The 25,589-nt window shown below is 37.6% G+C and overlaps 1 protein-coding gene across 1 annotated transcript in view; it reads right to left on the reverse strand.

Annotated features, from left to right (window-relative positions):
- LOC134489977 (voltage-dependent L-type calcium channel subunit alpha-1D) overlaps positions 1 to 25,259 on the reverse strand; it is a 160,956-nt gene extending 135,697 nt beyond the window's left edge. The window contains exons 1-3 of the mRNA XM_063292853.1: positions 25,113 to 25,259; positions 23,426 to 23,622; positions 9,946 to 10,049 (exon numbers count right to left, since the gene is read on the reverse strand). Of these exons, the coding sequence (XP_063148923.1) occupies positions 9,946 to 10,049; positions 23,426 to 23,622; positions 25,113 to 25,230 (419 nt within the window). The 5' untranslated portion in view covers positions 25,231 to 25,259. The remainder of the gene's footprint in view (positions 1 to 9,945; positions 10,050 to 23,425; positions 23,623 to 25,112) is intronic.
- Between the last annotated feature and the right edge of the window lie 330 nt (positions 25,260 to 25,589).

The raw sequence follows: 25,589 nt of genomic DNA on the forward strand, positions 1-25,589 counted from the left end.
GGAAGCACTGAAAGCAAGTAAGATAGTGAGGAAATTAAGTGTCTTAACAGTTTATTTAATAAACCATGATTAAGGAAACTATAATTTAGCACAACATGTGGACTCAGGTTTTTTAAAACTGTCTGAACTAGTGGCAATCAACAAATTATTCATACAAGTTCATACAATAATTAGGTGCTTGTATGTTCAATTATAGTAACCTGAAACCACACAATTAAAGAGTCATTAACACCTAATGTCTAAAACAGCTTTAAATATAGATTCCTTTAATTAAATCTTTAAAATTTTGCAATTGCAAACAGTGTAAATCCTATTCTGAAAAGATAATAAATGGCAGCTCATTAAAATATTTTTCATCAATTCAGTTTCAACCAACTGTACTCATTAATTAACTACTTGATTTAATATGCATACTGCAAGGTTCCATGTCTTTTTTAAAATTATCATTATTATTATTCTAATGGACTCATGTGCTCAGCAAGGGCCCCTTCTCACACTTACAGCTCAACTCTATAAGACCTTTTCCTTTCCTGGCTGCATTAGTGTTATGCTTGGCTGAGTGTTAAATTGTAAACTGGTATGTCTAAGTTCACATCTCACCCTAATTGCAAACTCACTGGGTGGTTTTGAGGAAATGATTCACTTCATTCTGTAAACTCAGAGCTGTGCCTCATAAGGGCATTTTGAAAGTAAGAGAGATGGGATTCCAAAATATTCCCTCAGTTATTTGGAATGTTAAATGAGAGAAAATGTCCTGATACTGTCTCATGTACTGACTGTTATTCAGAAGACTATATCTGGAGTACGTACCGATAAATCTGACTTAAATTGAAGCATGCACACATATAATATTTTGGCCAATACAAATGTATTAGATAAGTTTGCATCAAGAATATGTTCTTAAACTGAAATAACTATTAGAAGAATGTCAAGTTTGATGCAAAAAAACCCCCCTATATAAATAATGAGAACAGATGCAGGCAGATTTTAATCTGAAATATGATTGGGGTATGATACCTGATGGACAGCAGTGACTGAAGTAAAGTGTTCCTTCTGGTTCCTTAAAACAAAGTTTGGCAACCTGATGCCTTCAAATGTTTTGGGCTATAACTCTCATAAGACTAGCCATCATAACCAGTGGCCAGATTTGATAGAAGTTAACATTCAAAACAAGTAGGCATCAGGTTGCCTAAATCTAACTTAATTCTATGAGTTAACTAGAAATTTATTTATTTATCAAATTTGTCACCACCCATCTCCTCCCACCAGACCATCTTACTAATAAGATGGTCTTAATCACCAAGAGATCTATCAACTGCCACCATAATTAGAAAATCAGTGGCATCCAAGTGTCTCTATTAATGCATGGGCCAGAGAAAATTATGTTAGAGGTCAAAGAAAGAGCCCTTCACTTGACCTGTAGAATGGCAAATACAAAGCTTTAAATTATTTTTATATGAGTGTCTGTCATAAATCTTTCACTATTCCTATTTTCCTAACATAACTTCTAGAAGGGCATTTACATTAGCAAATTTAATGCTCAAAAGTGTTGGAGAGCAAGTTCAGAAACATCCCATATTTGGAGCCTATGCCTGGACAAAGCCACGGAGACAGTCTGGTGTGTTTTACTTAGTGCTTTGGATTAATATTCTCCATCCTTGCTAAATGTACGAGTTGTTCTAAAGTAGAGGTTATGTGCTTTTTACCAGCAGATCCATCTGCTGAAATGTCTATGAAAGTTGCTAAATGCTGCTCAATTGTAATTGCCATCAGAAGCTACTGGGTTTGGATTGTAATTAGGCTTGCATGCTTTGGATACTTATTTTAGGCTTAGATGTTAGATAATTTATAATATGTACCACTACCTCTACCTTCCTAGCATGTTAATGCCTTACTCTATGATTTTATATTATATCTGTGCATACTTTTGGTCCATGACTATACATTTTTAAAAAAAAAAATGCATATGCAGTAGAATACACACTGGTTGGGTTCACATATTATACTCAGCCATTATGAAATTTGTTTGACAGTGGCTTGGCATATGGTATGCATCTAGCCATTGTAGTTTGTAAACAGCTGCTGTAAAGGTGGTAGTCACACAGTTCACACCAGGATGCAAACTTCTGACTTACAATCCACTTCCCATGAGTGATTTTTCTTTGTGGTTTTCCTTTCAAACTAATTTGTAAGTGGCTGACCATGATATGGATAATTCTATTTTTTTTTCAACAATGAATATTTGCAGTTTGTAGTTTAAAGAGAAAACATTTTCTTATATCTCATCTTTTTTAAAAATAAAGTTTGATTTTATTTACCTCCTGTGAGATTCGTTTATCTCCTACAGGGAGAGAGGAAAGTCTGAATCATCTAGCTACCACAGCTCTACGTTATGTGACTAGGAGGATCTCAATAATTTATTGAAATTATTTCACTTTTTGCTTTTTAATCTTTTAATTGCCAGAAAGACAGCACAGAATGTGATGGCTCTTTCTCACATATAGGGGGATTAGGGATAGATTCCAGGTGAAACACCCCCTGGAAGATTGGTAGAAGCAGCAAGAAATATCAAGCTGCTATGTCAAAGCAGGAAAAAGGACCAGGGTAGGAAGACCGAGGACTTCTCAATTTTTTTTGTTATGTATCTCCAGCCTTCCACTTTGTACACTGAGCCAGTCTGCTACAATGACCTGCAGTTTAACATTCTGTGAACACTCACTCAATTGAGCTTTATTCAAGAAGCTATGGTAAAATTATGCCTTAGTGCAACCTGTGAATAATGCTGTTTTGTAAATGAAAATCAAATCCAATTCCAGGATTTTTCATGAAATGGATTCATGCAGTATCCATATTCTGAGAAACATATAATGAGAAAAGGAATTCCTGATTGCTGACAAATAGAAGATAGCTATCTAACATTTGTGTCCTTCAGATGCTTGAATCAGATCCACTGCTGCCAATAGACTCCTTAACTTAAAATACGTACTTAGAATATGCCTTATTTTGACCCTTTTGTATTATGAAATATTAACTGAAGATAATCATAAACTAGCCTTTTCAACTTCAGAGTCATGCCTTTTTTAAAAACAGCAATTTCAGTATTTCATATTCACCTTCAGATAAGACCAAATGTAAAACAAATGATTTCCCAAATTAGGTCTTGCCTACATCAGTCTAACAATACATTAGTCAACCATACAGCTCAACAAAGAGAAAATCAATGCAGAAATATAGGAATCAAAACATATTTCAATGTCATATTTCATAGACATATTAAGCATAAACCAACATTGCACAAAAATCGTATGAAAATAACTATAGCATAAATTCCAGGTTTTAGTTCCTAAAATCTAGAGAATAAAATGCAGCCATGATTTTGAGTCACAGAGATCATATAAAACTGGATAGTCTGAAATTTTACATGTCGCAGTGTATAACCTTATGCTTTTCTACTTAAGGCCCATTGATTTCACTGCATGTACTCACAAGTAAGAGTGATATGACTACAATCTGAATCATTTAATATTTGCCAATAATAAGATTGCTATTAATATTATAAGCAAGATCAAAATCTGATCTGACTCCATGCATATCTGCCTATTTATATATCGGGGCGGGGGGTGAACAGTGCCTCAAAACATGAGCAATGTCAGATTTTTTAAGGAAGAGCAGGATATAGGAAGCATATTTTACAAGGCACATGCACTACTTGCCTTGGACAGCAAATTATATAACCAGTTTGATATAGATTATTTGTATTAACTATTTCAAAAAGTGACGGTTCTTACTCTGGACTTACAGAAAATCTTAAAGTACAACCCTATTCTGTTGTTGTAATCCTACAATAAAGTAGAATTAGTCATCTGGTCATGTTATATTTGGTCTACCTCATAAGGCTGACATCAATCTTGCAAGTCTGAAAGTACTTCTCTCCCCCAGTCTCCTTTACAGCCCAAGAAACTAGGGAGAGTCTCTTCTGAGCCTCTTGCCCTACTTACATTCCTGCTGCAGGCTCAGCTGCCTTTTATCTGACCGTTCCCTTGGCTATAATTGCCCTATCTCCCAAGGTCATTCCCACATTTGCATATGCTTACAGTTGGACTCCAACCATGCTGGTCCTATGATGATGGCTGGGGCCCAGTCCTGCCCAGTTATCTGGATAAAGTTTGACCAGTTACTCCTTAGGAAGTGGACAGGGTCTTGGGTTTCAGAATCCTGCCACCTGTGTGTCAGATCCATGTCCCTCCTGGCTTCAGTTCAACCTGGACAAGACTGAGTGGCTGTGGTTTTAGCCCCCCCCCCATATCTTGTGATTTTTCATCATTTATGGGGTTATATACACCCTCAAGCAGAACTGGTGTTCAATCCGGGGGTTCTAAACTCATGGCTCTTCCTCAAGAAGCAGGGGGCACCCGTGGCAAAGACTTTTTTTAAAAATCCATTCAGTCATGTCTAATTCTCAGAGACTGCCTGGACAATCCCTGCAGTTTTCTTGGCAAAGCTCTTCAGAAGTGAAAAGTATATAACTATTTTATAACAGTTCTCCCTTGCACTGGCAACCTTTTCCCCATAATCTACACCAGTGTTTCTCAAACCTGGCAACTTTCTACACCAGTGTTTCTCAAACCTGGCAACTTTAAGATGTGTGGACTTCAACATCCAGAATTCTCCAGCCAGCCATGCTGGAGAATGCTGGCTGGAGAATTCTGGGAGTTGAAGTCCACACATCTTAAAGGTGCCAAGTTTGAGAAACACTGATCTACACCGTCAAGAACTCAGTTCACAGAAGGAGACTTATAGGGGATACAGGGGAGGGCAATGGAGAAAGAAAGGGGAAATGCTTTTCCCCAAAGAAAAGTCAAGATTCAAACCAGTGTTCTTAAAAATTGTTACGCTGTGTTACTTTTGCAACTCAGGCAAAATATAGTTTGGCAAATGCATCCAGGAACAGAGTGTATTTCTTTACTGTTTGCTTTGCCATTGCAAAAATCATCATCATGATCACGGTCATTATAGTAATAGTACTATATTGTTATTTCATTTGTAACTCAGTAACTTATTTTGTCAGGTTGAAATGAGACATGGAAGATGTTAATTAAACTATTCTAGTGAACATAGATTAATACACAAATTCATCCTGGAAAAGCTAGTTTGGCAAATAGTGACACCCAATTAGTTTGCTAATATTTATTTTGATTGCATTACTGTAATATGACATTGACAGACCTGTTGGTTAATATATTAGATTTATATTCTGCCTATCCTCCAGACATTCAAGATAGTATGCGTAGCATGCCCATCTCCTACTGTAAGGGAGGCTAGGCTAAGAGTTAGTTGTTTTTTATCCATTCAATCCTGTCCAATTCTCAGAGACTGCCTGGACAAGTCCCTGCAGTTTTCTTGGCAAGATTTTCAGAAGTGGTTTGCCATTGACTCCTTCCTAGGGCTGAGAGGGAATGACTGGCCCAAGGTCATCCAACTGGCTTTCATGCCTAGAGCAGGACTAGGACTCATGGTCTCCTGGTTTCTAGCCTCATGACTTAACTGCTACACCAAACTGGCTCTCTAGCCCATTTAGCACTGCTGCTAGGTGAACCACCCTGGTTCCCTGTAGGGTTCTAGGTGTAATTCAGGATCAGCTTTAAAGTCCTGCATGTCTTTACTTGCAAGATAGCCTCTCCCCAATAGTTTCTGCCTGTCCCACCAGATCTGGCAGAGTGGGCACACTCTGGATTCCCTGGGTGAGACAGTGTCATCTGATGGGTCCTAAGAAGCATCTCTTCTCTGTCATGGCAGCTGCCCTACAGAGCAGCCTCCCTGCAGAGATATATATGGCCCTGACCCTACTGGCCCTTCAGAAGGCTGTGAAGATGCGGCTTTCCCCCCAGGCATTGGGGGCTAGGCCGTTAGTTCTGGAACTCTGGCATAGATGTATGCTATGGTGTCTATTGAGATTTTTATTGTGTGTGGGAGGGTGACTTGGGTTTTTCTTTAGCGTTGTATGACTGATGTCTTTTATTTTGTTTGCTGCTCAGAGTTTCACTGGATCAGTGAGCAGCATCATACATTTGATTAATAAATATATAATTTTACACCAGAAGAGGGGCAGGTTCCCTCCATCTCCCTCAGTCAGATTGTATGAGACCTTTTGTTTATTTAGAAAGGTAGCCCTTCAGACCATTTTCTGCAACAGGGACCCCTGGGAATGTAGAGAATGTGAGCAAGGCAGGCTAGATGAGATTAGTATGTGTGTCCTTGCCTCAGTACCCATTTCATCCTAATGTATGTTGGATGTATGTTCACCTAAGTGCCTACATAGGGTTAATGAAATGTCCCTCTGTCCTATAGAAATATTTGTTATTGTTGAAAAATTACAGTGATAAAATAAGTGGAATGTGATTACCCCCCACCAACAACCAGGGCAACAAGAGGAAATATATTTTGTATTAAAACTGATCCATTGGCTACCAGTCTGCTTATGAACATTCTCCCTTTCTGCTGGTTATAATACATAAAGCCCTAAAGGACTTGGGACTTATTCTCTCTAAAAAAGGGCAAATTCTCCCTTGAGCCTGGTCTTAAATTCTTTAATTGGAGGTGTTTGAGGTTGAAACATTAAAGAAAGCTTTCTTGATGGTTCTGCTTTGTTTTGTGCAAAACCAAAAACATCATGCCCTCTCTGTTATTCATTCACCGAGAGTCAAAATTAGTTATATTCAGGTTGGGTGTGTAAGTTGGTTATGCTATAATTGACTGGATGGTATATTCTAATGGGGTTCTTAAGTTATTCATTTTTACCTTACCAAGGCAAATTATTGTTGGCTGTTCAAAGTACCACTGCTGGGGGAAAAGGTATAATATAATAAAGAAGGAAATAAATAATTTAAATAGCATAATACATTAAAATGAGGTGGCATCAGAACTGTTTTATGGAAACAATGCCAGAGGTTCACTGGAAATTGTAAATCAAAGTTAACTAACATGCTGAGAGGAAGAAAACTGCTTCTTTAGCCATATATTCTTTAAGGTTAGGAGTTAAGTCTGTGGTAAAACACTAGTCTCCAACTAATTCAATTTCTTAGTACATCTGGCCTGAAAAAAAAACTGGACAAGATCAGTGAGTCTTAACCTTCCTAGGTTACAGGAACATGGGCCTGACTCATAGGTAGCTACAAAAAACCAAATCAGAATTAATTATTTCTATATGTAAAGTGATATTCTTCTCCCTTTATTTAAAACAATTTGTAATCTAAAAGCAATTTACCAGGATCCTCTTAGAAACATGTTTGTACCACTGAAACATGGAATAGTGTACAAAAGTTTAGGTGCCCCTGGTCAAATTGTATGTTTCAGTGGATCCCTAGGTGAGTAGAAGCCAACGCAACCTCTACACGGTACAAAGTTAAACATGACCTCTTTCTGCAAATTCAGATGCATACCTACTATTTATGTACAGTTGTTTGCAGTTTTGTTCTCTGTATTATTTATGTGTTAACCATCTGCTACAGATAATGAATTTTAAAAGCTAGCACAGTTTGGAAAAATATTTCCTAGTTTTAAATTCATGAAACCATAGCATGACTGGCTTAAGTACAGATTATTTTCATATTGTCCAGGAGATGGTTTCAGAAAGTAATGTCTCTGTCATTTACATTTCTGTGGAGCATATTCTAGTTCAGAGATGGCAGCAAGTAGTCCTCTAGAGGCCATTACCTCCCTCCCCCTTTGCCACTGCATTCTTCAGGGATGATTTTCCATTTCACAGTCTAGTCTATAGCCCAGATATTCCCTGGTAGCCTCCCATCTAAGCCCAACCCTGCTGAGCTTCCAAGGTCAGGCAAAGTCAGCCAGGCACCTGCTCAAATTGCTTACAGATGATAATCAAAGTAATGGGTCACATTCAGTTTAACAGTGAATGTCTGTTTCCCAGGATTGACTTTGGCTGAAGTTGCAGGATGAGGCTGGAAAAGAAGAGAACGTTTTATGGTTTCTGGTGCAAGCATTTTTTATGGTTTATGGTTTTTATGGTTTTATGTTACAAGCATTTTTCCATACATTAATATACAAACACTAGCTTGGTGACTTTGAGACAGTTACTCTCTCTCAGCCCTAGGAAGAAGAAGGCAAGGGCAAACCATTTACAAAATTTATGCCAAGGAAACTGCATAACTTGTCCAAACAGTTGCCAGGAGTCAAGACTGACATGAAGGGATGCGCACCCACACAGGCCCAGAGGATGTGAAAAACTCACTGATTTGGGAACAGAACGCTTCAAATAACTCCAGAATGGTCTGTTCCCCTCTGGAACCCTTTTCCAAAAGCAAAATCACCAAATTAGAAGAATATGAGGTCTCTCAGGTAGGGTCAGGCTCTGAAATAGGTATATTTGGTCTAAACTACAGAAAAAAGTTCCTGGTTACCTTAAATTGGTTCCATTTTCGAGGAATTACTTCCGGAAATTGCTGAATGGCTCCTAGAACAACATGTTCTAGAGGAGATTCAGCATGGTCTAGAAGGAGAATGAAATGTTTGGGAGTTTTCTAGAATGTTCCATTTCCAAATTGTTAAGTTTTGCACATCACTAGCTAACACCAACCTGATAGGAGATCTGCCAGTGTACCAGGTTCTTTTTTCAGTACGGGCAAGAAAGCCTCTGGAACATGTGATAGTGAGATGACAAACTTTCCCTTTGGCAACACTGAGATGGCTTGCACTGATAAATTATTGTTGTTTTTACAGCTGACAGCAAAGTGAGCTATTTATACTATTCCCTAAATTAAATTTCATGTCTTTAGACAGGATGTTTCTGTCAGTGCTGAAGGAGCATCAATACTTAGAAAAACTAAACAATGGGCACAAATAGAAATAGAAAAATGAAGTACCTGCTAAGGTGTATCTTACAGATAATGTACATGAAAGGTCTGTTTGCTAATGTGAGTGCTGCAGTGTTGTAGGTAACAGTGAACAACAGCCATTATCCATATTTAAAAACACATACTGCTTACAAAGGTCTTTTAGATCATTCGTGTCCGCAAGGAGTGCAGTGGTGTAGTACTGGGAGTGTTAGTTCTTCATTTAGTGAAAGGAACTGGCAAGCACTGTAAAGGTGTCACAGACAGGTACAAGCATAAAATTCAGGCAGTCAGAAGAGCACACATTCATAAAATGGCATACCAATCCAAGGCACATGCAGAAAAGCCAGCACTGTGAAACGTAAGCAAGTGCATAGACCATTTTACACACTGTGGTGTGAAATACAAGTTTAATTTAACTGCTTACCCACTAAGTACACCAAGAACCAGGTTAAGTACGAAAAATGAGCCAAGAATGATAAGACTAACAAAATAGATCCATGGCCATTCACATCCTATTGCATCATTTACCTGTAAAATGTAAGGAAATACGTTATGATTCAGCTATTCACTATATAGCAGAGTCCTTTCACAATTGACAGGTCACATAGGTATTTGGTGTACTAGCACCCTCTGTTCATTTTAGCAACACACTGCTTCAGCATTTACCAGATTTACCAACACTCTAGCACTCACACATGATGTGTAAGATACCACTTATTTAGTCATGAAAATGTACATAATTTTTTTGTATCCTTATGCCATGTGGAAATAGACAATCCTTAAAGGGTTGGGAGCTTATTTTATTTGTAATGACCTCTCTAAGTCACCAATTAATTGCTATTTAATGATATTTTTTCATATTTAATGCTATATTTATATTTAAACTGATTTTCTGGGGGGAAAAAATCCTTTCTTTTTAGAACACAGCCTTGGATTTTGTTCACACTATTTGTCTTAGGGAAGCTCTGGCTCACCATGTTTTAATTTTAAAATCTTATTCCCAATTCTTTTGATTTAATCTCTATACCTATGTGTTCATGGCAACTGAAACCTGGACTCTGCTTCTAGGTTGAAGAAGGTGTGTGCTTACCCGCTCAATACACCGAGAACAAGATTTAGAACGAAAAATGACCCAAAGATGACGAGACTGACAAAATACACCCATGGCAATTCAAATCCCATAGCATCATTCATCTGTAAGAAATAAGATGATCTTATAGAAACATTTGCTTCCATTTGTAATAGTGAACAGCTGGTGACCAAAAACACATGCAAGTGAAATAAACACGGCCCCTTTTATAATTACCAGATATAAGGGGAAAAAAGAAAGTTAAAGTACGAATCATTTTCTCATCACTTCAAATGTATATTTAGAAATAGCAGGGAAAGATGCAAAAGCATCAGAACTCCATAGAACTTATATGATAGTAATTCTTTTACGTGCAAAAATGAATAGACAGAAGTGAATGCAATATGTAAAAGAAAACTTCTGAATGTTGCCAAAGAGAAACATTTTAATTGTAGTTCTTGCAAAGCCAAGAAGGGTACAATAGAATTGAATTCTTAAAATTAGAGCCTGGCATGGGGGGGGGGGAATCTTAACATGGGTAATACCCAACATTTAAGCAAGTGCACTTCCATTCATGAGATCCGACAGTATGTGCCCTGATTCCCAATTCTCACAAGCAGGATAATATAGGAAAAACGAATGGTTATTATGAATTAGTATACTCCATCAGTGGAATGATACCACTGAATCCAATTCCAATTATTTAAATGTGAAATCTCCATGTTATAAACTGTTCTAGCCTTTTCTGTTTTGTATGCATCAGTCAGTTCAAAACCAGGAATTTAGTGTCTGAAACACACACACACACACACACACACACACTTAATGCTGACTGTTCAAAGGAGAGATCAGGTTATAATGGGGACAGTTTTGCTGTTGAGTAAAAATATCATCATTCTACCATGAATTCTCTTTTAATTTGCAAAGATGTATTGTAGAAAATCAGGCACAGGAATTTTAAAAAATTACCAAATGCAGTTTTATAAATGACTCTTCAAAAATGTTACTGTATACTCAGTTAAATGAGTACAGTTATTTACATTTAATAGACAGTAAGAAACATGCTTGAGAAAAGTAAACTGTATGAAATAGATAATTTATCAGGATAACTTTTGTTAATGTTATGGCAACCTTTTCATATAATTGAAGTTTAGATGGTAATAACAGAAAGTAACATTTTTAGAATATGTGCGTTGATATTTAATAGTCCTAAGACTATTAAAATAGCAAGGAAAGAGGAAAAAGAAAACCATATATATTCAGGATAGGACAGTGAAAGTTACCTTAATTTAGCCTGAAAACATCAAAAATTCCATCAGATTCACAAACTGCCTAACTTTGCACCTATGTTGTTCAAAGGCACATCTGTAAAGGAAAGGAAATGACTATGGCAAGACATGCTGGGTCCCATCCGATGGGGGCTCTTGCTGGGAGCTGAAGTTGACTCATGTGGTGGGCACTAAGTTTAAGTAAGGCTACACTAGGTCAATCTATTTGGAAAGAAAAGAAAAAGATGGCTGCTAATTCCCCCATATCTGATCTTTAATTGCAAGCTGGGAAGAAAAAAAATTATTTTGGGGGATGTGGGTGGTCCATATGATTTTGATTTGTGTGTGTGCTGAGGAGAGGAAAAAAACGTTTACCCTGGAAAAGTTCAGAAGCATGATACCTGATTCCAAACGAGAGAAAGGTAAGGATGGATGGATACATTGCATGGGTAAGAGAAAACTTTTGTTGATATCCCAAAATGTGTTAATGTAATGAAGTTCACATATTATGAAATATTTTTAGAAGCCTTGTTCTTCATCTTTCTCAGCAAGGATGCAAGAAACCAAAGTACTGTTTCCCCTATGTTTCCTTTAAAGAAGGAAAACTTAGTTGAAGAAGTCTTACACTCAAACATTCCATCTACACCTTTACATTATGTTGTCTGAATTTATCTGGTTCTATTCAAAAGATTCCCAGTGACATCTGCAATGGAGGATGTGCAAAGATGTTAAGCTTCCTTTTCCCAGGAGCTAGGAGACCTGCCTGCATTTGGGGAAACAGACCACCCACCAGTTCCACACAACCTCAGCATTAAGAGGATCCTTTCTTATGTCAGTCTGTCAATAAATTGTCAATGAAAATTATATTCATTCAAGTGCCAGATAAAAGACAAATTTCCCCTTCTTCAATATGGGGGGAAAGCCTGCTATATTGTATCATCACATAACTGCATACTGAATGGAGGTTTTGATTGGCTTCATACTAGTGCTGGGTAGAGAATTTAGCCCACAACTTTTTTTTTTTTTAGTTCTCATTCAATCTGATGAAAGAGAGTTTCTGTTGAAATTTCTTTCAAAGGAGAACAGAATTTCTGAGAAATTCTTATTTATTCATTCATTACATTTCTCTACAATTTTAGTGAATATAAAAAGGCCATTTGCAGCCAGCTTTAGTTCATATACCATGCTAAGCCACAGACTGGTTTGGCTTTGTATGTTCTGAGTTAAACCAACCATACTTTAATGTCATGAATATAACAAGCATGTTCATTTTATCATTTAAAATGCTGAAGCTTTCCCATCTTATACTTTACTATACCCCCCATTCCATTACCTGAGGCACTCTTATCCTAGTCTGGACCTAGTAGTGAAAGTGCGCCAGGCTACAACAGGTCATGGATGTTTGGTGAGGAAGGAGACATGATTTAGATCCCCTTATCTGCACCTCCAACAAGATAGGAGGAGGAAGAGAGGGAGGGAGGGACATATTCACCTCCCTGGAAGGCACAATTGGAATAGTACGGCATTAAATAAATGTACCCTTCCCCTTTACTTTTAAAAAGGGATAGAATATGTTTAGCTTCCCTTCATTTCTTGGGAATGTCTCTTTAGTACATATATTGTTGTTGTTTATTCGTTTAGTCGCTTCCGACTCTTCGTGACTTCATGGACCAGCCCACGCCAGAGCTTCCTGTCGGTCGTCAACACCCCCAGCTCCCCCAGGGACAAGTCTGTCACCTCTAGAATATCATCCATCCATCTTGCCCTTGGTCGGCCCCTCTTCCTTTTACCTTCCACTCTCCCTAGCATCAGCATCTTCTCCAGGGTGTCCTGTCTTCTCATTATGTGGCCAAAGTATTTCAGTTTTGCCTTTAATATCATTCCCTCAAGTAAGCAGTCTGGCTTTATTTCCTGGAGGATGGACTGGTTGGATCTTCTTGCAGTCCAAGGCACTCTCAGAATTTTCCTCCAACACCACAGTTCAAAAGCATCGATCTTTCTTCGCTCAGCCTTCCTTATGGTCCAGCTCTCGCAGCCATATATTACTACAGGGAACACCATTGCTTTAACTATGCGGGCCTTTGTTGTCAGTGTGATGTCTCTGCTCTTAACTATTTTATCGAGATTTGTCATTGCTCTTCTTCCAAGGATTAAGCGTCTTCTGATTTCCTGACTGCAGTCAGCATCTGCAGTAATCTTTGCACCTAGGAATACAAAGTCTTTCACTGCTTCTACATTTTCTCCCTCTATTTGCCAGTTATCAATCAAGCTGGTTGCCATAATCTTGATTTTTTTGAGGTTTAGCTGCAAACCAGCTTTTGCACTTTCTTCTTTCACCTTCATCATAAGGCTCCTCAGTTCCTCTTCGCTTTCAGCCATCAAAGTGGTATTATCTGCATATCTGAGATTGTTAATGTTTCTTCCAGAGATTTTAACTCCAGCCTTGGATTACTCAAGGCCAGCTTGTCGCATGATGTGTTCTGCATACAAGTTGAATAGGTAGGGTGAGAGTATACAGCCCTGCCGTACTCCTTTCCCAATCTTAAACCAGTCCGTTGTTCCGTGGTCTGTTCTTACTGTTGCTACTTGGTCGTTATACAGATTCTTCAGGAGGCAGACAAGATGACTTGGTATCCCCATACCGCTAAGAACTTGCCACAATTTGTTATGGTCCACACAGTCAAAGGCTTTAGAATAGTCAATAAAACAGAAATAGATGTTTTTTCTGAAACTCCCTGGCTTTTTCCATTATCCAGCGGATATTGGCAATTTGGTCCCTAGTTCCTCTGCCTTTTCTAAACCCAGCTTGTACATCTGGCAATTCTCGCTCCATGAACTGCTGAAGTCTACCTTGCAGGATCTTGAGCATTACCTTACTGGCATGTGAAATGAGTGCCACTGTTCGATACTTTGAACATTCTTTAGTGTTTCCCTTTTTTGGTATGGGGATATAAGTTGATTTTTTCCAGTCTGATGGCCATTCTTGTGTTTTCCAAATTTGCTGGCATATAGCATGCATTACCTTGACAGCATCATCTTGCAAGATTTTGAACAGTTCAGCTGGGATGCCGTCGTCTCCTGTTGCCTTGTTATTAGCAATGCTTCTTAAGGCCCACTCAACCTCACTCTTCAGGATGTCTGGCTCTAGCTCACCGAACACACCGTCAAAGCTATCCCCGATATTGTTATCCTTCCTATACAGGTTTTCTGTATATTCTTGCCACCTTTTCTTGATCTCTTCTTCTTCTGTTAGGTCCTTGCCATCTTTGTTTTTGATCATACCCATTTTGGCCTGGAATTTACCTCCAATGTTTCTAATTTTCTGGAAGAGGTCTCTTGTCCTTCCTATTCTATTGTCTTCTTCCACTTCCGCGCATTGCTTGTTTAAAAATAATTCCTTATCTCTTCTGGCTAACCTCTGGAATTTTGCATTTAATTGGGCATATCTCCCCCTATCACTGTTGCCTTTTGCTTTCCTTCTTTCTTGGGCTACTTCTAGTGTCTCAGCAGACAGCCATTTTGCCTTCTTGGTTTTCTCTTTCTTTGGGATGTATTTTGTTGCCGCCTCCTGAACAATGCTGCCAACTTCTGTCCAGAGTTCTTCCGGGACCCTATCTACTAAGTCCAGTCCCTTAAATCTATTCTTCACCTCCACTGCATATTCCTTAGGAATATTAGTGAGCTCATATCTAGCTGATCTGTGGGTCTTCCCTAATCTCTTTAGTCTGATCCTAAATTGTGCAAGAAGAAGTTCGTGATCCGAACTACAGTCAGCTCCAGGCCTTGTTTTTACCGACTGTACAGATGTCCGCCACCTTTGGCTGCAAAGGATGTAATCAATCTGATTTCTGTGTTGTCCATCTGGTGAAGTCCATGTATAAAGCCGTCTCTTAGGTTGTTGGAAGAGAGTGTTTGTTATGCAGAGTGAATTGTCTTGGCAAAATTCTATCAGCCTGTGTCCTGCTTCGTTTTGTTCTCCCAGGCCATACTTACCTGTAATTCGAGGTGTCATTTGACTGCCCACCTTAGCATTCCAGTCTCCTGTGATGAAAATAACATCTCTTTTAGGCGTGTTGTCCAGTAGGTGCTGCAGATCCTCATAGAACTGCTCTACTTCAGCTTCTTCAGCATTTGTGGTTGGGGCGTATATTTGGATCACTGTGATGTTAGATGGCTTGCCCTGAATTCGAATTGAGATCATTCTGTCGTTTTTTGGGTTGTATCCAAGCACTGCTTTAGCCACTTTACTATTAATTATGAAGGCTACTCCATTTCTTCTGTGGTCCTCTCGTCCGCAGTAGTAGATCTGGTGGTCATTTGATGTGAAGTGGCCCATTCCAGTCCATTTCAGTTCACTGACACCCAGAATGTCTATCTTTAATCTTGACATCTCACCAATAACCACATCCAATTTGCCCTGGCTCATAGATCTTACATTCCAGGTTCCGATGGTGTGTTGATCCTTAGAACATCGGATTCGCCGTTCACCACCAGCACCGTCGGCCGCTAGCCGTCCTTTCGGCTTTGAGCTAGCTGCGTCATCACGTCTGGGGCTAGTTGAGCTCATCCTCTGTTCCTCCTCAGTAGCATTTTGACCATCTTCCGACCTGGGGGTCTCATCTTCCGATGGTATACCGACATATCTCTGGTTGTACTGATCCATTTAGTTTTCACGGCAAGAATACTGAGGTGGGTTGCCATTACCTTCCCCAGGGATCGCATTTAGTCTGACCTCTCTGTCATGACCTTCCCGTCTCGGGTGGCCCTTCATGGTTTAGCTCATGGCATCATTGAGGTGCTCAAGCTCCAGCACCACGACAAGGTAACGATCCTTTGCTGAAGAGTACATATATAGTACTGGAATAAATCAGATTGATAACCCTAAGATCTACCAATAAGCATTTGGGCTTTAGGTTGCTTTCTGTCTCCCTTATTTTTCTTACCAGACACATGGTCTGGAATTCCTTGGATTATTTGGAATAAGATCAATATCTCTCCAAGGCTGTCCCATTATTGCCATATTTAGCGCTGTGTAAGATGCCTATGGTGTTCTTGCTATATCACTAGTATTTGAGCTCCACAAGGCTTTTAAGAATTGCAGATTTGAAGGGCATAAGAGGGGTGGCTGAAAACATTATTTTTGAACACTGGAAGATGAAATCTACAGCTAATTTGCAGGAAAGAAGTATTAATAAGTGCTGCTTGTCAACATTTTTTTTTCTGACCAAGGGTAATGGAAGATTTTCAAGCAATATAGAAATTGAAAATGTTTTGGGGAGTTGTTTTTACATCTTAATTTCCCAGGGTTTTTTTCCTTCCTAAGTTACCTATTTTGTTCATAATGTTATGTTCATAGTGCTTAGACATGAAAGGTCTAACGAAAGTAAGAATCCGTGAGTAAATCCCACTATATTTCTGACTACACATTAATCTTCAACACAGTCTCCTGGAGCACACTGTACTTTCTTGATTCTTTCTGTCAGCAGGAGCAGCTACAAATCCAAGAAAGCGTATTCAGTCTTATGCTCCTGGTCTGTTAAGAAAGGACCAAGTCAGAGATCCTGGTTAGCTTTTCCCACAGTAGGAGGAAGCAAGAAGGAATGATCAAGCAGTGTGCATTATGTATTCAAGATATCATAATTATATACAAACTGTGTACTTGAAAGATTAAAACTAGCAGTTTAATTCTATTGAAAGAAGAATTCAGTGCAGAATCAGGTGCACTGCTGTTATACTGTATGATGTTCCCCAATTACCCCAAAGTATTATATGTTTTCTCTTGCAATAGTTCCATTGAAGAGAAATTTTAATTTCCTAGTAACTGATCTATGATCTCGTTTCTAGAAATGTATGGTCCTTCTACCAGCCGGATGCATGGTTCAATAGTCAGGCACCTTCTGAGAATACCTCTCTTACAACAAACCTTATCAGTGCAAATAATGAATTTTACCATTATTCCAGAACAGTGTGCTCCAGGAGACTGTGTTGAAGATTAATGTTTAGTCAGAAATATAGTGGGTTTTAATCTTTAATTACTGTGGATAGTCATTCTATATTATTTCTTAAGGTAAAGGTAAAGGTTTCCCTTGACAGTAAGTCCAGTCGTGTCCGACTCTAGCGGGTGGTGCTCATCTCCGTTTCAAAGCCGAAGAGCCGGCGTTTGTCCGTAGACACTTCCCTGGTCATGTGGCCGGCATGACTAAACGGAGCACTTGTTTCTTAAAATGGGCAAAATGTTTACTATATTACTGTAAATAGTATTCATGCTTATCAACTCTGGAAATAAACTTCCTTTATAACGCAGCAATCCTGTCTATAACCAGTTTTGGCATCTTTTATAATTCCAAAAAATATTACTACATTTTCTTCTATTTATTTTATTAATAAATGTATGTTACATTTATTCAGGGTAGAAGTTACCTTCTGACGTGACTGGATTAAAGAATGAATTTGCCATTTCATTTCCATGTATGATTCCTCTTCTAGAAGAATGTGATTTTTTACTCACACAACTATTTGCCAAACTTTATTCATTTCTACTATTGCTTCTTACACACATACATTTTTAGTTAAATTGGCTTTAAAATTCATTTCTATTGTTATAAAGACATTGATATTTCAGAGCAACTGCTTCAACCAGAGGAATAAAATAGGTATTTTTGGTTGCTTTAAGCTTCTTAGGAAGAACAGTTAGTCTTTGTTAGCCTTCTGGAAGGCCTTTAAAACATGTTTTGTTTTGTTTTTTCCACCAGCCTTGGGAATCCCAGGGAGAGCCTGCAAGATAGCTGTATGAGATTGAGATATTTGTACTACTGATTTCTTGGGTTTTATCTGTTTATTTTATCTGTTTACTTTACTTATTTTTATTGTTTTTAGATTGTAATGGAGTTTTTAACTGTTGTACTGTACGCCACCCAGTGTCTGTGAGATGGGCAGCTATATAAATATGTTAAACAAATAACTAAATAAATAATCACCTGATTAATGCACCATTTGTATCAATTAATACATGTCAATGGGCCTTACTCTTAAACATACATAGAATTTGCTGCCTAAGTATCTCTCCACTTCAGTTTTTTTAAAGTACTGTACTTGTTATACAGCTTGAAATTTTATATATAAAGTGTGTGTGTGTTTCATAATATTTTAATTGGCATTTAAGATACTGGAGCTTTTATCAGCATCTAGAATAGCCTTGGGGATCAGGATTTTCTGAAACAGTGCAAGCTGTTCTAACAGGCTTTGATGTCTGAATAGTAGGTCAACCAACCCTTGAATGCAGACTTCTAAGTGGCTGGCCAGGATGACATACAGTTTCTCAAAACCTTGCTGATTTCAAAGGCTCTGCTCTAAGGTCTCAGAGGCTCATATATCAAGCAGGCTTAAAAGGGAATGCCTTTCAAATCTAACAGCTTACCAACAGCTTATCTGTCAGAAAAACTGCCCTATGTTCTTCCCTGTGCTCTCTGGATTTCAGAACATAAGCACACCACAGCCTCTCTCTTATTTATTTCCCATATGCCAAGTGCAATGAGGGAGGATATAGTTGCTAAGAATCAAAGCACTGGCATCATGTGCATTTCATTTGTAATTTAATATAATAAAAATACACCAAGAATCCTGGTATACTGTGAATAATTGTTGTGCTGCTGCATGCAGCCCATTCATCCTAAGATAATAAGTAAACATAAAATAATTTGTTGAGTGTGTTGTCTAAAATGGGAGTTCAGCTTTTTGCTTCTCTTAAAAGCCAGGATCACAAAACAGGCATTCTGACTGAAGTGAACAGTAAAGTAGAATCTGAAGTTCAAACTAGACACTAAAAAGAACCTTCCTGCTTGGTTTAGTGGTGATTTTATATATGTGTATATGTGAATGTCTAATTTGTTCAGTGCCTCAATCCAACTGGACTGTAGGCAGTTTGCAGATATTAATAGTGCATCAGTAATAGAATAGTATTAGTGGGGATTGGGTTCAAGTTCCTACTTGAGCATAGAACTCACTGGACGATTATAGAACAGTTGCATTTTCACCCAACCTATCTCACATAGTTGTTATGATAATAAAATGGAAGGATTCCCAGGTTTCTTGTCTTGAGCTCCTTAGGGGAAAAGTTGGATATCAACATAATAAATGACTAAAGAAATAGGGACTCAATGGGCTGAACACACACCAGTATTTTAGTCATTTATATTATACCAATATTCTTTGGACTTCTGTTTTCTTGTTCTGTGCAAATATCTGATGTCATCTCTGCATCTTCCCAAAAGCAACAGTATTTATCCACACTTCCCAAAACCAATAGAATAAGCTGTACTAGTTTGGTTCATTATATATGGTAGTTGCCAGAAGTTGGGGAAAAAGCAATTGGGATTTCAAACACAGGGTGGCTTGACAAAAATCATTACAATTATGTCACCTCACATCTGATATTATGCTCCACATTTCTGGGGGAAAATAAGAGTGTAAGAATTATTTTCTGTTGTTTGTTGAACATTCATTTAATTATTCCCTAAGATAAACAGCATTTCAATTTTGAAGGACCAGGATGTAGAAAAGCATGCACGTCTACACAGCCAAAACACTAACCGTTACTAATCTGGCAAACTCAATTAGTTCATTACACGTTAACAAACAACTAGATTTTGAATCTCAACATCTTCCAAAGAAATCACATTGCCTTTTATATTTCTAATCAATTATGATAATCCAGTACTGCGATGACATCTGCTGCATTTAGATGTTATTTTTATTGTATGACATATATGGGGTTAAATAAATAATTATAAAGAATTTATAGAAAGCCTTAAATAATTAAGAGACAGATTTGTTTATAAATATTCCATAAAAGCACAATGACAGGTTGTTACAGACAACACTCAGATGAAGTTACTCAGTTACCTATTGAACTCTGAAACCTTACAATTTATTGCAATCAGCTAACCATTGATTAAACTCTATCCAGAGCTTTCAACATGAGGCACGGCTTTCTACAAAATGCAAAAAGCTGTAGTAGCTAGAATAAACAAGGACTCATCTCCTCACGCAGGTTTAGCTTTAGTATGTGTCCTTCAACTATTGATAAAAAACAGTGAGTATAAATTTAAGAGAAATACTACACTCTAATACAAGATAACTAGGCCATAAAACATGGGTCTAGGATATTTCAGAGGGGTCTGGATGACCGCGGAGTGGCAGCAAAAGGTTACAGTTTTCTGTTGATGTTTTTTTTGTTGTTGTTGTCGTTGCCATCTAATGATTGTCTGGATTTTTGCTGCCTAGATATGGTAGCTGAAATTATGGTGTAACAGAACTTAATGTAACTGAAACCAGTTTAACTACAAAACTCCTGAGGCCTTTAAAATACTTAAAGTTTATAGAGTGAAATCCAGAGAAGTAAAGATGGTTCAAAAATATTCATATACTTGTCAGATTTATATCCTGCCTTTCTTCCATGAGCTCAAGGTGGCATATGTAACATTCCTTCCTCCACCTTTTTCCCTGCAGCCACATCCCTGCTGAGAGAGAGTGACTGGTCCAAAATCATCCAGTGAACTTCTATGGCTGACAGTGGACTAGAATCTGCTCTCCCTGATTCTAGTTCAACTGCTTAGGCACTATATCTCACTGGTTGTTTTACATCCTTCAAGCCATCTTCTGAACCAAGATATGTAGCAATTTCTTACAAGAAAGTACTTTTATGCTTTTCTAATACTCTGTTAGGTACATCATAAAACCTAAGATACAAAGAGCTATGGCAAATTAAGTTTGTTCTATTGGGATAGGTATTCCGTGTAAAGCAGGCTGAGATAATTTCTCTCCATGTGAATTCATCATGCTACATGTTCATTTAAATCTCTGACATTTAACCAAATACTTCAAAGCTCTTTTCTAAGAGAGACACTTCTTAATGGACTCCCCTTCTCTGGATGTGTTCAAGCGGAAACCGGACAGCCATCTGCTGGACATGCTTTAATTTATATTTCTGCAGTGAACAGATTGTTGGACTCAGTGGCCTAAATGGCCACTTCCAGCTCTAGCATTCTTAAGAGTTTCATCTGGCAATATTACCCACAAATCTGAAACTTATTAATATAAACTTCACTCCTTTTCTCCTCTATTCCTTACCGCTATAGTTTTATTTTTGATTTGGTAGTTTCTAAAAAGATAGCTGAACATAAAGGGATAGCTGAACCTGGTTCTTGCATAGGATTTCAGATGGGAGACCATCTAGAAGTATTCTGTTTTAATCAGCAAAGGAATAATTTGCTAAGAAGTTCTCAATCCTCACTAAAATAAATTCTCAATTATTCCTTTTTATGCACTGCAATGGTTTCCATAAGAGAACTTTGCATTGGTCAGATGCCATATTGAGAATTGTGCCTTGCATCCCACTTTAAGAAGGATTCAGACTAACTAAAACCAACTCAGAGAATGACAGCAAGAATGATCAGGGAACTAAAAATTAAGTCCTACAGTATATAAGGAGAGTGAAGGAACGGGCAATGTCTAACTTTGAGGAGAGAAGAATAAGGAAGGATACAATAGTACATTTCAAATACCTGAAAAGATGGCACCCAGACTGAAGACCTGACCTCTACTGTTCCAGGTGCAGAATAATGGATTTAAGTTGCAGGAAGGCTGCTCAGTTTGGAACAAAACTTCCTAACAATTACAGTAGCTTGACAGTGGAACCATCTCAATGTTTTTTGTTAATTGGCAAGAGTTCTCACTAAATATTATGAAAGAGATGGCCATCCTAGCCCTTTATTTCTTCTTATACAAATAAATGGCGACCCTTTGCTGTAATAGCAAATAGGATTGTATTGTGGTGATTTCAAAGGGGCATTGCAACAGACTTCTGGGTGCAATGTATACATATAGAGCAGGGTTTCTCAACCAGAATTCCACGAGAGGTCGCTAGGGTCACTAGCGCACGATTTATTTAAAAAATTATTTCAGATTCGGGCAACTTCACATTATAGAGGTAAGTTTCATTCTTTATTTTTAGTTTAAGAACACTGTTAATGCATATATACAGGCCTACACGTGAAACGAATATAATAATTTGAGCCTGAATTGTGCAGGGGCTCCCCGAGGCCTGAAAAATATTTCAAGGATTCCTCCAGGGTCAAAAGGTTGAGAAAGGCTGATATAGAGTGTACCCCTCATATAGTAATGGGAGATATTTAACTAGCTTATAATTAAATGGTATCTATGTCAATTGTTTTTGTTGCTGAATATGTAAACACAGAATAGTTATTTTCTGTTTCCATGGGTGGCAGAAGCTACTTTAGCAATTAATCCCACATGGGAGACATTAATTAAATCCCTGCTGGTTGTAGACACACTTAATGTTAATGGTGTTCTTCTGCCACCATCAAACTCTCTATCCATCACAGTGGTTAAAATCACTACAATATTTGGCTTTATGAACATTGAAAAATTGTCTAAGGAAGGAATATATCTTCCAAATATTTGCCATTCATCTGAGACATGACATTACACTCAGATAATTTTCAACATAATTTTAAAAATTATACATCAATGCACAACATGGAATAAGCCAGTATTGTGGAGAAAATAGATCCGGAACTCCAGGTAGGTCAGCAAGGATTTTTTTGACCCTTCACCATTTTTTTTATAAAAAGGACAACAAAAATGATCACCCCATTCAAAGTTATGCTGCTGAAATAAACAAAATTGAACTAGCCAATTTTGTGCAAGCACCATTGAATTCTGATGTTCAAAAAGAAATTCCTGGGCCCAAAATATTTTCAATCATCTGAACCAGTTTTCAGATTAGTTAGAATACATATCTACAACATCTGCTCCCCAATTTTGTGCCTGCTATCTGTGGAAATGGCTACAACTTGTATCTATATTTCAAATAATGAAAAGACATGAATATTACTCCCCATGTATTTTCCAATTTGATCACATCAAACATTACAATTTAGTAGCATTTTAGAGAAGTAACAAGTCTGCAACCAAAACCTTTGGGGACTTTATGTAGCATTGCATCTTTATGAAACATACTGTTGGAAACCACATAAACATAAGATTTTTTGAACTGTCCATGCTGAATTTGTTTTAACCCAAGAAATCCAAGAAAATCTGATAAGTGAGCTATAGCTTCTTATCAGACTAGCTCACAAGTACAGAATACAGACACAGAAGTCTTCTTTTATATGACAAACCTTGTTTTCAAATACACAAAAAGCACCACTTACCCAATATAGCACATCTGTCCATCCTTCCATGGTTATACACTGGAATACAGTTAACATTGCATAACCAAAATTATCAAAGTTTGTTATGCCTCCATTTGGTCCAGGCCAGCCACCCCTACATTCAGTGCCATTTAGGGGACACTGACGTCCACTCCCTGAGAATGCACAAGGTGCAGGTTCATCTTCAGCTAACATTTCTAAAAGTGAATCAAAAACATTTCGGGTTGAGCAGTCTTCAGCATCTGGCTGAGAAAAGAAAACAGCAGTCCATGTATTTGAACGAACATTAAAAGCCTGATCTGGTTAGATCCTGAATACTGGTTCACACAAGCCATTCTTCAAAAAGCCTTACCCATGTACATACTGTCATCCATCTGGGGAGGTTTTTATGTGAACTGGGCTACACAGGAAGGTACCTAAAGCAATTCCCATGCTTGTGGCAGCTGAAGAAAATTTAAAATGTGGTCAATTCGGTCAATATTGAACATTCTTCTGAATATTGGGTCTAACCTGAGAACAGTGGAACTCAGTAGCCATTAGTTTTTACATCTGATGCTACAATCATGTGGGAATTTAATCCAATGTAAAATAGCCTTGAAGATACATGTAGTTATATATAGAGATAGAGATAGGAAGATAGAGAGATAGAGATAGATGATAGATATACACATACATCCATATATACATAAATACATACATATATGGCATTATATAATGTGTCCTTATCAGACTTTACTCACTAATAAAAGTCAGGCAGAACAGTACTTTACAAAGTGTAGAAAGAGTATTATATATTTAATTAAGATGAAATATTATACCCCATCCATCTGGTGCAGGTCATGTTTTATAAATATAAATTATATTTTATATTACTATGTCTGTAGAAAAGAAATAGTATAGGGATTAACAATTATATATTTTCCTCAAAAAAAAAAAAGAGTTTTGACCTCTTTAAGAACAATAAAATTGTGCCTGATCCCAGAATCATACTTCCTATGGGCACTTTCTTATTTAACATTATATTGCTATATATTAATAATACCTAAATCTAAGTCCGCAGACTTCTATTTTGAACGTAGAACCATTTCTTTGTAAAATGGTTAGAACTAATTAACCATTAAGAATTAATTTTTAAGGACCTATATTCTTTATGAAAACCTAAAGACAATCAGCCTCTGAGAGAATATTCTTTTTCAGGTTACACTAATGGGAGATCCTTTATAATATCACTTTCCTATCTCTATTAATCATCAGGTACTGATTTTTACTTTTTGCAGTTGTTGTTAGTTGCCATCGAGTCGTTTATGACTCATGACTCACTTTTTGCAGTAGGACTCACCCTCAATCCTATGGTAGGATTTATTGTACACTAGCTGGTTGCAGATTTGGAGACCAGTTACCAACGGTTTTAACATTTTCCGACATTTTCTATTCTGATGTAGGGACTTCAACCAATGATTTTTACTGGGTCTGTGAATGCCACATTGAATGATGCAGAAACAGATGTTTCCCATTCTTCTATGCAGGATATAATTCTGCCCCAACTAAATCTGATTTTTCAGTAAAAAGCAATATGAAAATTAAAATGTAATCTGTTTTTGTTTGGTGAGGACTATTATAGCTTTCAACCAATGGTTTGTGATGCAACTGTTTAATTCCAGTTTAAAGTAACGATTTCTTTACTCACCTGAATCTTCAAAATAACATGATTTGTGCATTTTCCCAATAAAAAGTTCCAATCCTATAATAGCATAGATTATGATTACAAATAATACCAAAAGGGCAATATGGAGCAAAGGAACCATGGCTTTTATAATGGAATTCAGGACAACTTGTAAACCTGCAAGATAAAAAGCACTGGTTATATTCTTTTGGGGTTTTTGTGATTACAATTATCAAATGCAAAAACACAAGTAGGCATCAGTCCTAAAAACCCCCACCCTCCCCCTTTTTTAGCACAACTTTTACAATCTGGGGCACTGCAGATCTACTGGACTTCATTTCTGATGATCTTGCAGTCAGCATGATAGTATTGGGGGTGAGAGGTTGCACAGATAAAATAGGAGCACCATGCAAATACACAATACTTTAAGATGCATTTGAGCATAATACAAGCTTTTAAAAAAAATCTCATTTTGTTAAGGAAAGAAAAAGAGCTAACTCT

This window comes from Candoia aspera, chromosome 2, assembly GCF_035149785.1.
Source record: "Candoia aspera isolate rCanAsp1 chromosome 2, rCanAsp1.hap2, whole genome shotgun sequence".
In the NCBI taxonomy this organism is placed as follows: domain Eukaryota; kingdom Metazoa; phylum Chordata; class Lepidosauria; order Squamata; family Boidae; genus Candoia; species Candoia aspera.